The sequence below is a fragment of the Cygnus olor genome, chromosome 2 (assembly GCF_009769625.2).
Source record: "Cygnus olor isolate bCygOlo1 chromosome 2, bCygOlo1.pri.v2, whole genome shotgun sequence".
NCBI lineage: Eukaryota > Metazoa > Chordata > Aves > Anseriformes > Anatidae > Cygnus > Cygnus olor.
In genome coordinates, this window is record NC_049170.1 from 154,046,467 (window position 1) to 154,060,852 (window position 14,386).

The following is a 14,386-nucleotide window of genomic DNA, read 5'->3' on the forward strand; positions in this document are numbered from 1 at the left end:
TTAAGGTATCAGCCTTTGATACTTGACATATCCCAATGAGAATGTGATAAGTGTTAGAGGTCACAAGCCTTTCTATATTACATTATTCCTGAGCAGTTTCTCTTAACTACTAATTTATGCCTTTTCTTACTCCTTATCAGACATCTTGAAACTGGAGATAATGCATCTTAACAAGTGCCTTCTTTTAAGATGACTTGTTATATGCATGTTCAGCTCCATACAAAAATTAAAGTTAATACATTTGTGCTTTCATACAAAATTCTAGCTTGTACACAGGCATTCTAATATATGGTAAGTAAACTCTTAGTGGTTGTGGTTTGACAGCATAATTTTTATTCCAGTGTTTCTGGATTGCTCAAGACTTATTTGCCTTGATTTTTTTCATGACTCTACAGCCAAGTAATATTCTGGGGAGGTGAGGGGAGATCACGGAACTTGGGCTTAGACTTGCTTCTTTCCATCTACTGCTGACTCCTTTTATATTTTTTTCCTCCCTCCTAATACTGTTAGACATGATGACCTTCAGATGCTATCACAACGTTTCTGCCATTTTCTGTGGGGATTATGCTGAACATCAACTTTTTATTAAGTATTACTTGCCTTCTCTGACAAAACAGGACAGATCTTCCCTCAGGTTTATCAGGTTTTAATTGAAAAAAATTTCTCATAAAGCCAACATGACTTGACCAGTAAAATAAATAGCTAAATATCTGTATTCCTGAATGAGTTTGCGTGTTCTTTATATTGTTCTATTTACTTTTGATTAATTTTTGTGTGTATACAGGGTTAGGATCCTGTCATTCCATCTAGGGACAAATAAAGCTATTGCAGAAGTTGTAGGCTAGAATTCGTTGTCATCTATATTAAAAGTAATACAAGGTCATATGGATCACTGCTGTAATGTGTTCACAACTTCAATTGTCACTTGTTAGTCACTTTATTAAACTTAAGTCATCCCTTATATACTGTCTAGAATAAGCCGGTTTATTTTTGAATAGCTTATTTTTGGGAACACATAGATAATGTTCTCCAAAAGCATCTGTAGATGTTGATTAAGCCAGGTATGTTCAGTGTGTTCTATTTATTTAATCTTATGATAAATCCCCTATTTATCAAAAACCCACCACCCTCTGAAAGTTGAATGTATGTATTACTACTTGACACAAGACTGTGAAATAAAATTTGCATGGGAGTGTTTGCTTCAGCAATGACTGACACTTTAAAAAAAAAGAGACCTTCAAGATCATCAAGTCCAACCATCAACCTGTCCTGTCAAGTCCATCATTAAATTACATCCCTCAGTGCCACGTACCCATCTCTTAAATACCTCCAGGGCTGGGGACCCCACTACTTCCCAGGGCAGCCTGTCCCAATGCTTAACCACCCCATCTGTGAAGAAATTCTTCATGTTCAATCTAAACCTCCCCTGGCATGATTTGAGACTGTTTCTTTGTGTTTTTTTTGTCACCTGAGAAGAGATTGACACTGTCTTTGCAGCCTCCTGTCAGGTAGCTGTGGAGAGCTCTACCCTCAGTCTCCTCTACTCCATATTAAACCCTAATTCTCTCAGCCATTCCTCATAAGTCTTGTTTTCTTGTCTCTTTACCAGTTTCATGGCTCTTCTCCGTGCATCCTCAGACAACTCATCTTTCTTGTGGTGAGGGACCCAAAGCTGAACACATAATTTGAGGTGCACTCTTACTAGTGCTGCATACAAGGGGGACAATCCCTGCTCTCGTCCTGCTGGCCATGTTAATTCTGATGCAGGCCAGGATGCCTTAGGCATTCTTGGCTACCTGGCCATGCTGCATGGCTCTTGGCGGCCAGCAACCCCAGGTCCTTTTCTCCTGGGCAGCTTTCCAGCCACTCTTCCCCAAGCCTATAGCATTGTCTGGGGTAGTTATGACCCAAGTGCAGGACCCAGCACTTAACCTTGCTGAATGCTGTACACTTGGACTGCCTGTTGATCCAGTCTATCCTGATCCCCCTGCAAAGCCTTCCTACTCTCAAGCAGTTAAATGACACAGTGATGAAAAGGTGGGAAGCGTAGCTCTGTCATGGACACCTGGATATTGAAGTGGTCAATAGTTTGGTACTCACACTTTAATGTAACAGATATCTACTGTGAAACTAAGCAAAAATATCTGTTTGAACAACATTGACTATGCTCAAAGAAGGAAAATATCTCAACATTTGTTAACATTTGTTAGTTTACTGAACAGTTGAAAATACTGCAGATGTATGGAATTAGGAATGTTAAAGAATTCCAAGTGTTGAAGTCTTATGGAACTGGTCCTAAATTTCCCAAGTACTTTTATATTAAACCATTCTTAGATTTACTTCCCCTCGTTGAGGAGTGATATTGAAAAAGATCTTCATAGAGCAGGTACTAACTTAATTTGTGTTCAGTAAAACATAGAAAGTGGAGGAAAGAAGTGGAGGAAAGCTATGGACTGACTGTGATAGCATAATCAGAATACTTCTTCTAACTCATGCAGTCATCCTGTGAAAGAAGAAACTTCAAATAACACGCTTGAAATAACAATCAGTATATAATACTAGAGAGAAGAAATAGTGATAAGTGAAAAGATGAAATGTCAGAGCTATTGCTCAGAGAAACTAGAGAGAAGGTAGGTCTGCTAGGGTCAAAGGCAGTAACTTTGTTATGAATAAATCATAGAAATTGCATAGGACTACTCCAAAGTAGTGATGATAATTATTGCTAATAAAGACCTAAGAGGAATAACTGTTTGAATAGTTCTCTGTGGGTGTATTTAAGTTGTATGAGATAGTAAAATACTAATCCACTGGCAATCAAGGATCATAATAGTACCTGTCAGTTACTTCTAAACGTTTGCATCTCCCAGTCTAATAAATAATATAACCTCATTTTGAATGGTAATAGCTTTTTGTTAGTGTTTTTCCCTGCGGTGGCTTCACGGTGAGGGCAGCTGAACTCCACCATACCTCTCTTGCTCTCCCTCCTCAAAGGAAGCGGTGGAGAAAACATATCTAAAGCAAAGTGTTTAGATGAGGAGATGGACATCTCTCACCAATTATCATCATGGGTGAAACAGACTCAGCATAGGGAGACATGTAATTTATTGCCTATCACTAGCAGACAGTGAGAAACTAAACTCAGTGGAACACTGAAGCGAAAAACAAACCAAAAACATCCCCACCACCACTTTCCCGCATCCACACACTATCTTCTTCCCTGAGCAGGGGAATGGGGGCTGTGGTCAGTCTCTGATGCTCCTTAACGGTCCCTCTCTGCCGCTGCTTCCCGTGGGGTCCCTTCCACAGGATGCCATCCTTCCTGAACTGAGCCTGCGGGGGCTGCCCACAGGCAGCAGCTCTTCAACAACTGCTCCCACACGGCTCTGTACCATGGGGTCCATCCCCCAGGAGCAAACTGCTCCAGCATGGGTCCCCCACGGGCGGCAGCTCCCCCCAGACCCCCTGCTCCTGCGTGGGCTCCTCTCCACGGGCTGCAGCTCCGGCCCGAGGCCTGCTCCTGTGGGGGCTCTCCGTGGGCCGCAGCCTCCTCCAGGCCACATCCACCTGCTCCACCGGGGGCTCCTCCACGGGCTGCAGCATGGAGGTCTGCCACAAAGGCCACTCCTGCAGCCCCTTCCTCCCCCCCCCCAAAAAAAAAAACTTGCTACATAAACCAAATGCACCCACATGCCAAGCTCCTTTGTCAAAAATCAAGAGGTTGGTAAGTTACAAAATTCAATGCTTAGTTAATATTTTTATTGTCTGCAGTAAGGTGCACTTCAGGATTTGTGTGTAGTGATTTTATGTAATTACTGTTCTATGACGCTATAGCACAGTAAAGTTTTTTGTGAAAGACCTGTTCTTTCCTTCTTCAATTTAGTTATGACAGCAGATTGAGAAGAATGCTTTGTAGAAATTGCTTCACATTTGATTTGTAATTTTTTTCTCATACTAAATTGCAAATATAAATAATAAAGCAGTAGTATGGGAGGAAGGTTCAGCTTCCAACAAAATAGTTTACATGACATAATTTTCAAGGGATGTTGTGACATGATTTAATTTAAATTATTTTCATGCACTATTCTGATACAGATTAGTGTGTAGAAAAAAACAAGTTATGACATTTTGCTTTATTTGGTCTTGTCCCAGGGAACAAGATTGAAAGACTTTTTTTCACTGCAGAGTGTATAAGTTAATTACTAAGCTCCAGGAGTAAAAGTAATTCTTAATTTGGCATCTAGATTCGCTTGGCCCAATTAAATGGTCAGGTTGAATTTCCTTCACTGAATTCACCACTGCCAAACTAATGCATTCTGGAAAATCAAAACCCAACTGATAATAAAGGTGGAACAAAGAAGCGTTTTCTGCCGTAACTGTAGTAATCTGTTTTAGGTCAGTAAAATGTTTCTTTGAGAGTAAGTCCCAGTGGTCTCAAGTACCTAGACCATTGCTTTTTCTTTAAAATTTGTCTAGAGGTCACGATCGTAGCACCAGGCTGCAATCTAGGTTTTTGATGTGTTTAAGTACTGTTTAACTATTACAGATTGTTTAGTAGAAAATATACTTAATAGGTACTTAAAGAGTAGAATTGTCATCATCAGAGAAACTCATGGGATTCTGGTTAGCATACTAATATAAGATTCAAGAGTAGAGTTTTTGTCATAAATGTAGCAAAAGGCAAGCATTTTTTGTCTCCTGTAGTACTTGTGTTTTTGCAGTATCATAAATCTGAGGAATCACAGATGACAAACATTTTATTTCAGGTGTCCTGAAAATACAACAAACACATTTGTCTCCCATAGTGCTTAAGTACTTGGCATATTTGCAGTATTATAAATCTGAGGGATTGCAGACAATGACCATTTTATTTCAGGTGTCCTGAAAATAAGACTCATTAACCCTGTTTCAAAGTTCATACGCTGTCAAAGTATACAAAAAGTTAGAAGACATGGAGAGTTAAGTGTCCATTTGTGTACAGTGTTAGTCTGGATATTACTGGCAATCTCAGTATTGTAAAAGATGTTCATATGGGCATTGGGGCAAAGAAGACATTCAGAAGACTTTTGAAAGTGTATGAGACAGTATGCTACAGAGGAGGGAAAACAGAAGGGCAAAAGACGCTTTTATTTCAAAATCCAATGAGCAGGTAGTCAAAGCTGACATCACAGGCTGACAAAATGAGTTTTGGTAAAGTACATCTTTCAAGGTTTGGAGATAATGCTCTGTATCCTTTAGAAGGGAAACAAAGATCTTTTCTATAACAAAGAAATGGTGGAAGGATTAAGGAGAAGGCTAAAAGGCAACAAAATGTGTTGATTAAATTTAGATTCAGAAGCATTCTGAATGAGTATTAATACAACATTTTCCTTTATCAAAAGGAAAACTTATTTTCACTAATTTTGCTGCTTGTAATGAAACCATGGATTATATATTTTAACTAAAGTTGTGGGTCAAGACTGTTTAATAGTAATTTGAACAACCGTGCTATAATTTTAATGAAAATGGGAATTTGGTACCTAATTGCTGATGTTTCAGAAAGTTTCAAAATCTACTTTTCCAAATTTTCAATTAATATGAAAGAATATCTGATTTTTGAAGGATTTTCATTATCTTGAAATTTTGATGTCATCTAAAATCTTCATGACAAATAGTTTTATGTAATTAAAAAAAAGAAAAGATATATTTTAAGTGTTGTTTGTAAAGAAAAAAATACAGTCTATAGGCCATATGCAAAGACAAGGATATTTGGTGATGACAGCTGAAATTTGGTGTACAGAATGATGTCCTCAGTCATGAAAGCAGCAAGCAGTGAAAAAGACTTGGGCAAACTAGAAGCCATAATGAATTTAATTTGATGGTAAAATATCTCTGTGAAAGTGATGGAACAAAGCTGTTTTTGTTTGAATGAAATACCTGTAAAAGGGTGAATTTAAATTTTACCAGATGCAGGTAGGTTTTTGAATTTATAAGTGAGATGGTTGTTGTTTAAAAAGGGTAGAGAAAAGGACATCTATGCAGTTTCTGCAGGAAACTGCAAAGCAGATGACCAGTACCCCTCAGATGTTGATTATGGGAGGAAAAGAGCAGGAAAATTTAAAAAAAAAAAAAAAGAAACAAAAAGAAAAAAAAAAGCATGAGATCAAAAAGAAAAATGTGTTTGGATCAGAAATGGTAAACACAGCATGGAATACATGGAGAAGCTCTTTAGGAAATCTAGCTGAAAAGTCATTAGTTATCCAGTGGGAGTGCTTTCTAATATGTTATGTGTATTTGCACACCAATAAATGTCTAGGGTATAAACAGAAGAAGATAATTAGCACATAAACTTAGAATGGAAGTACAGTGGGTTACATTTAAGTATGTGTGCGTGTAGCGTTTACTTAAAAACACAGAACTAGAGAAATACATAAATTAAAATAAGTGTTTTGGAAAAAAAATAGGCAAGGTGGATCAGAATTCAAGTGTGGTAGGATTAACTAAAGCATAGATGAAAGATGGGCATCTTAAAAAGGATGTATTGGGAATAACCAGCCATTGGGCCATCTGTTTTGCCCATAACAGATGTCTGCTGCATAGCTGTAAGTTTGAGATGACTTACAGGAGTCATCACATTGTTGAGGGATGTCAAAGTCAATAAGGGCTTCTGTGAATGCTTAAGTAGCAAAAGGAAGACTAAGGAAAATGTGGCCCCACTGTTGAATGGAACAGAGTGACACACACAAAAAAAGAAAAAGGTTAAGGTCCCTAATGCTTTTTCAGCCTCAGTCTTTACTGGTAAGAGTGGCCATCAGAAATCCAGGGACCCAGAATGAAGAGGAAGACATACCCTTGGTGGAAGAGGATCAGGTTAGAAAGTAGTTCAGCAAAACAGATGTAAGTTCAAAGGCACTGATGGGATGCATCTACAAGCGTTGAGGGAGCTGCAGGTACCATTACGAGGCCACTCTCAATCTTTGAATGATCATGGCAACTAGGATAGGTGCTTGAGGAGTGGAGGAGCCAGTCAGCCTCATCTCAATCCCTGGAAAGGCTCATGGATCAACTAATCCTGGAAACCATTTCTAGACATGTGAAGGGAAGCAGATCATCAGGAGTAGTCAGTATTGATTCACACAGGAGAGGTCATGCGTGGCCAACTTGGTGCAATGAAATGACCAACCAACCTAGATAGATGAAGATAAAACAGTGGATGTTGTCTTTGTGGGCTTCAGTAAGGCCTTTGAAATTGTCACCTAAAACATCCTCATAGGGAAGCTGTTGGTGTCTGGGTCGAATGGACAGACAGTGAGGGGGGGTTGAAACAGCCAGGCCCTGAGTGTGCTGATCAGTGGTGCAAAGTCCGGTTGGAGGCCAGCAGTGAGCAATGTACCTCAGGGAATATTACTAGGTCCAGTCCTGTTTAATGTCCTCATTAATGGTCTGGGTGATGGGTAAAACTGTACTCTCAGCAAGTTTGGGGATGACACAACAGGTGGAGGACTGATGGGTACACCAGAAGGCCATGCTGCCATCCAGAGGGGTCTGGACAGGCTGGGGAAATGGACTGACAGGAACCTAATGAAGTTCAACAGTTGTGTAGTCCTGCACCTGGGGAGAAACAACCACAGGCACCAGTATGTGCTTGGGCCCACCCAGCTGGAAAGCAGCTGTGTGGAAAAGGACTTGGGGATCGTGATGAATACCAAGTTGATAGTGAGTCAGTAGTGTACCCTTGCTGCTAAGAAGGCAGATGGTATCCAGACTGTATTAGGCAAAGTATTGTCCACAGGTGAAGAGAGGTGTTCCTTCCCCTCTGCTCAGCACAGGAGAGGACACAAATGAAATATTGGGTCCAGTGCTGGGCTCCCTACTGTAGGAGAGACGTAGACATGCTGTAGGGAGTCCAACAAAGGGACATGAGGGTGATTGATGGGACTGGAGCACCTCTCCTGTGAGAAAAGGCTGAAGGAGATGGGACAGTTCAGCCTGGAGAAAAGAAGGCTTGAGGAGGGAGCTTATCAATGTATATACATACCTGAAGGGAAGGTGCAAAGAAAATGGAGCCAGGCTCTCCTTTGACAGGAAAACTTCAATGGGCACAAACTGAAAAACAGGAGGCTCCCTCTGAACATCAGGGAACACTTCATACTGTGTGCGTGACTGAGTACTGGCACAGGTTGCCCAGAGGGGTTGTGGAGTCTCCTTCCTTGGAGATCCTTGAAAGCCATCAGGACGTGGTCCTATGCAGCTGGCTCTAGGTGTCCCCTGCTTGAGGGGGGGGATTGGGCAAGATGACCTCCAGAGGGGTCCCTTCCAACATCAACCATTCTGTGATTCTGCGATCACATTTCCTAGGATTAGTCATAGTGGCTGAGACCTTAAGGCAATCTGGATTAATATTCCATCTCTCCTACTTGATGTCCCATGGTTCTTACATAGAGAATGACAGGTGAATAATTCCTTTTATATCTTTTCCACTGCATTGATGTTTCTGTTATATTTTATCAAAGTATGTTGTCCTCAGTTGTCCGTTGTAGCCTGAAGTGCCTTAATCTACTTAATTGTTTCTTATATAAAGGTTGTTCTATACTGTTGGTTATCATAGTTTCTGATGTTCTTCCAGTTTTTATGCCCTTTAAAAATGAGAAAACAGAATCGTAAAGATGTGTAGTAGTATTACAGCTCTATTTATTCTCTTTTTACATTTTCTATTTTTTTTATTGTCCTGAATACTGGGCCAATCTTAATTACGAATGTTCTGTGGGTAGGGATAGCTCAGAACCTATTACTTTGTCTAATGTCAGAATATATACACACACACTCCTACCTGCACCCTCCTCCAGTTTTCTGCTTTGAATTTTGTTTGCTATTTTCCTTCCTTTCCGCTCCTTTCCGCTCCTTTCCATTCCATTCCATTCCATTCCATTCCATTCCATTCCATTCCGCTTTCAGTTTGGCATTCAACTCCAGATTAAAGAGATAGGCATCTGAATTCATATTACATTTTATAAAGAGATAGAAACAAGTTACAGAACAAAAAGAGCAAGTAAAAGTAATTGTACTAAGACAGCTGCCTGCACCATCCCATGCATTCCCAATAGGAAAAGGTTGTAGCATGAGAACCTTGTCCAGTCTTTCTTGACTGTATAGCAAAAAAATGGATGTTATAGATTCATACCTTGGCATTATTTACTGTTGTTTTGGCCTTCAGACTCTTGGCAACCTTCCTGATTTCAGGGTGTTTGAAAGATTTCCAGCTGTTTTAGGCTTTTTACAAATGCCTTAAATTATCTGACCTGCTTTTGTGAGTGTTTTAAAGTTATTTTATTAGTGTTTGTCCCTCAGGTTCAAAGATGGGTTCAGCTTTTTAAGTTATACCTGTTTAAATACCTGTTGCCCTGCTGTCCTAGTTTTACTGAGCTCCTTTTGCCTTCTCTCATTTTTTTTTTTTAATTTTTTTTTTTTTGACAGTCGTGTATTTGGTGTGACTTCCCTTGGGATGTTCTTGAATGTCTTCCCATACTGCATATACACGTTTTACTCTTAAATGTATCTTTTTAAACATAATTTATATTCTGATATAAATTAATTTTTCAAATTAATTCCTTTTCCAAAATTATACCAAAACTGTGTTGTTTTTTTGTGAAGGTATGCAAAGGTTCCCATTCAAGTGGTTCTCAATATTATGAGTCGGTTTCTGTTTGTTGCTCCTGCCATCCAAGCATTAGTTCCTTGATACCTTCTTTAGCTTCTAAAAATTCTTACCTTCACACCCTGATATGACATTGGCTCAATCTGCATGGTGTTAACTGAACTCTCCTGTTTTTGGCTTTCTTGTCTCTGCACCATTCTGTAGTCTCCCGCAGCATGGTGCGGTAATCATCGGAGTGGTGTAACACAGTACTACGCTTCTCAGATTGTTCGTGCTTCCTTTAAGAACTCCTGAAGAAAACCGTATATAAATGGTCTCCTAAGACAGGAGAAGTATGGTTTCCAACCATCACCACACCAATCCTATTAACTTTTTTGAAATGCAGAAAAGACCTTTTCATCCTGTGTATCTGATGTTATAATACCTCTTCAAGAGTAAACCTATGCTGGCTCAAAAAATCGTTTTTCCTCCCTCAAATGTTTTTCCATGTTTTTCAGCACGTCCAATTTCCTGCTGCTTTCACTTGTACCCTAGCTAAAGGATGCCATGGAGAAAATTACGGCTTGTGATTCTTCAGTCTTTTTACTGATTTTTTTTTTTTTTAAACTTGGTATTGACTATTGTCTATGCCAACAGGCTCATTTCCCTTTCTTTGGCTTCACTTGGAAAGTGTCACATTTGCTATTTCTTTATATTACTTCAGCAGGCTGTGTCTGGGAACATCTCTGCTCACCCCTGCCCCCACTACAATGAAGTCAAATAAGCAGCTGGTACCCTGTCCTGAGGAGGCATTCTACAGATTAGCCAAAACCAAGTAATAAGCACAGTTTTAAATCACTTACTCTCTAGGCTTGTTTAAAATTGTGACTGTGTTTTGATCAGTAATTAGAAGCAATTAGATACTGATTGTAGCAAGTGTTTACATTTCTGCATTCTTTCATCACTGATGCACTTTTTCAAATACTAATCATCTCTGCTAAATTTATTATATTTTTTTCTGATAAGTTAATAAAAATATATGACAGTTGAAATATGAGATCTCAAGAGATCTGGATTCTGTACTATTGATTGAGTTGGAAATTTCTACTGAAATCAGGACAGAATATTTTTACTCAGTTACTACTTTGGAAATTATTTAGATGATGTCTTGATATGTAGAGAAGGTTGTGAAGAATTTGTGCTTGTTCATTTTCTTCTGTGTAACTGCTACATTAGACTAATGGTATGACTTCCTCAAAGCAAGTCTGTATGCATACAGAGCAGTCATTTAAACTCAGTTATAGTCAGTGGGGGAAAATGGACTCCTTTAAAAAGGAGATGTCTATTAGCAATATTTTAGACATCCTGTTTAAAAGTGGATAATTGATGCAAGCTTCACACAAGTTGTGCCTGTTAGGTCTCTCCCGTTACTATAGGGAGGCAGGAGGGAACTCTACCTGTAAATGGATCAAATATTTCTGTAAACTGTCCCTGTTTAGGTCTCAGATTTTTTACATCCATATATTAAGTGTTCAAATTAATGGGTTGCAGATTAACCTTTATTATTCTTTTAGAATTTTGAAAACACCTATGTATGTACGTATATTTCATGTCTTTAAATACATATAGAACGTGAGGTTATGTCCAATTAATCATGCTGCACATTTATTACGTGTTTGAATGTTTCCAGCAACAGCTGGAAACCTCTTCTTTAGAAAAAAAACAGAAGAAAATTCATTTATTCTGACCTGTTCAATCTCTTACGTGCAACATGATCTTTGGATTGCATTTAGGAGGTTGCTCAGGATCAGAAGGGAGTTGCAGCTGATTCCTCTGTGCAGGATTTGAGTATAATGTGTCCTGACAGATTCAAATTAACCTGATATTCTATGATTGTGATTTCACATACTATAAATCAAATTGTAGTGAAGATGACTGATTCCAGCAAATCGGTTTGAGTGTCTCTGTGTATACGACCAGCAAAAAAGAATGGCTGAAGCTAGTAAGAAGTTCATCACTGAATCATACATGTCTCATTTTTATCTTTCAGTATTTATGGCTTAATGTATATAATTGGATTCAAACATACAGAAAAATGCCAAACTAAAATTGCTCTTTCGTAGGGTTTTTGTCTGGCTGTAGCAGAGCAAATTTGTCATATGTGAGGGAGGGAGCTGTTGAAAGGGATGCCAGGGGGGTGTTATTTAATGATAAGTTATCCATGTATTCACAGGGGCCGTGGAGGAGTGCCTCCGCCACCAGCAGGAGTACCAAGAGGGGCACCAGCGCCCAGAGGAGTGCCTCCCAGTAGAGGACCAGTCAGTCGTAGCCGTGGACTTCTAGCACCCAGAGCGAGAGGAGTACCTCCACCTGCAGGCTACCGGCCCCTTCCACCACCTCCAGCACAGGAGACTTATGGTGAATATGTAAGTCGAGCTGTTTTCAGAGCTGTTGACATGAAGAGTATTGATTTTTGGAGGGATGAGCCAACCTATCACTTTAGAACTCAGTAGAATTTCTTTAATTAGTACCTAATTAAGTCTTGCTCCGAGAATTTATGGAGAACGTGCTAATCTCATTACCTTCTTACACTTGAGCTGTTTCATATCACTAATACTTCAGGTTATATGTGCTATCATAAAGACATTTGCAGTGCATTTGGCAAAATATTTATGTAGCTCTTAAGCATATTAGGTTTCTGCTTTAAAAATCTGAAAAATCACGCTGTCAGTAGATCTTTAATTCTGAAATGTGAATAATGTTCTACTCTTTAGCCTAGAGTCATATTTATAGGCATAGTGCAGTTCAACGATTAGACAATTAAAATACTTCTATGAAAGCTTCAGAATTAATCCAAAAAATTTTAACAATCGTACAGTGCATCTCAATAAGCCTTACATTTTTGTCTTGATTTCACTGCAATAAAAATTAAACATATCAGAATGTTTTGTAAGACTGAAAGTTACAGACGGTTATGAATTATATGAATTGTATGAATTTAATTTATACTGAACTTACAGAGCAGTAGAATAAAGAAGCTTATAAAATCAAAACTATAGTCATAAAAATGGATTGTCTTACAGAAAATGTTTTCAAGGACAAAGCTTTTGATGTTTTTGTGTATCTTAAAGCTTTGTGTGTCCTTTTTACAGCCAGATCTGTTGTCCAAACTATGTATCTTTTTATTCAGACTAGCAAAAAAGGAGTTCATGAGTTCCAAAAAAAGTTTTTCCTATTCAGACGTCTTCTTTTCAGTCAAAACCTTTCTTCTACCTATCTTCTCCCTCCCATCTTACCACATTTTCCCCCCACAAAAGCTCCAAATCAAATCTCAACTGTTGTCCATTTGATCAGAAACCTAAAGTTCTATGTAACATGGCTTTATGGAGATACAAGTTTAATGTCATTAGCATGAACATTTTTGTACATACCTGAACAATAAAGGAGAATCTAATGTAGTTTATTAATGTTATGAGAATCCGTATTTCAACAGCATTTTTAAATGTCCCTTGGCTATACGTGGCTTGACTGTTTAAGGTGGGCAAGTAGGTGGTTATTTCATAATGCTTTCAAAGCAATTAGTCCTGGTAGTCCTTTCAAATCAATCTGGCCTTTTTCCACACCATATGCAGTGGAATGGATGGTGATGGGGTAGAAAGTAAACCTGAATAATTACATATTTATAAATGTCTGTTTATAGAATATGTATGTAGAAGTGTATGCCATGGATGTAGCCAATAGTGTCTTGAATCTGTATCCTGATGTAGGTTTCTTTCCTGAGAGAATGATTAGAAAATACCCACTATAATGAAAAACAGTGCTATGCTATAAAACTGCTAAACAGAACATTCTCTACAACTGGATCACTTATCTTCCAAACAAGATATCTGAACCAGGATAAATATATTATGCTGTAATTGATGAAGCTATGCAAACTGGTCCATTTTAAAATTATCATATTTTGTGTCTTTGTGGGCTTTGTTAGAAAACTCTTTCTAGGACATGAACCATTAGGGTATTTTATGTTAGGTGTTAAAGCCTGATACTGTTTCCACCTGCCCAATTGTAGCATACAATCAAAGTGCCAAAACTGTATATTTTATTCATTTAGGTAACATGGTAAGAGTCATTAGTAATATTTCTGTCCTTGTTTACTAATTGCTGGTTGCCTGTGTCTATGTATTAAGTGCTGTTTTGCAAACTCAATATCCAAGGAGGGTAAAGTGTCACAATTTGCTGAGATGTTAATAGAATGACAACATCCATGAGACCGGGGGTATCATAACATGTTATTTTAAGCAGCATCTGTGGCATATAGTTTCTGAGCTACAGAGAACAGGATATCTGGAGAAGTTACAGATCAGCATTTGAAACTTTTCCATTGAACACTGGAATGTCTGCAAGGATTCATGAAGGTTTTCATTCCTATAGGCTTACAAGTCTCTACTTTGTATTTGTTGAAATAGTGTGAAAATATATAAGTTTAGAGAGAAGCAAACTATTTTTTCTGGATGGAAGCCTTCAACCACTTGCTTCTGTAATTCCATAATCTAAGATGATGCAGGACTTCCAGTACATAAAATACTTGCCCTTTTCCTCTGGCATATTGTTACGTACCTGATGTGACAGAAAATGAGACCATTATTAACTCGCATAAACAGCTTCCGCTTTCAGTCGCTCCCTTTGGCAACCTCTTTCCGTAGTCCTGAACATCTGTCAGACCAACGAATCTTTAACATCTAAGAGTAATTTACTCAGTTCTGCCTCCTGCCTATC

General features: G+C 38.6%; 1 protein-coding gene and 1 long non-coding RNA gene across 5 annotated transcripts in view; one reads left to right on the forward strand and one right to left on the reverse strand.

The window, feature by feature from the left end:
* LOC121064980 overlaps positions 1 to 14,386 on the reverse strand; it is a 582,402-nt gene that overhangs the window by 139,928 nt on the left and 428,088 nt on the right. The gene's annotated exons all lie outside the window — the stretch shown is intronic.
* Positions 1 to 14,386, forward strand: part of KHDRBS3 (KH RNA binding domain containing, signal transduction associated 3) — a 94,563-nt gene that overhangs the window by 48,587 nt on the left and 31,590 nt on the right. For 2 of the 4 annotated variants that reach the window (XR_005816847.1, XM_040547313.1), the window contains exons 6-7: positions 10,335 to 10,445; positions 11,844 to 12,036. Coding sequence is in view for 3 of the 4 variants with exons in the window: in XM_040547313.1 (XP_040403247.1) it covers positions 10,335 to 10,445; positions 11,844 to 12,036 (304 nt within the window). In the remaining variant the exon portion in view is untranslated. The remainder of the gene's footprint in view (positions 1 to 10,334; positions 10,446 to 11,843; positions 12,037 to 14,386) is intronic. The other 2 variants (XM_040547315.1, XM_040547316.1) reach the window with 2 other exon arrangements.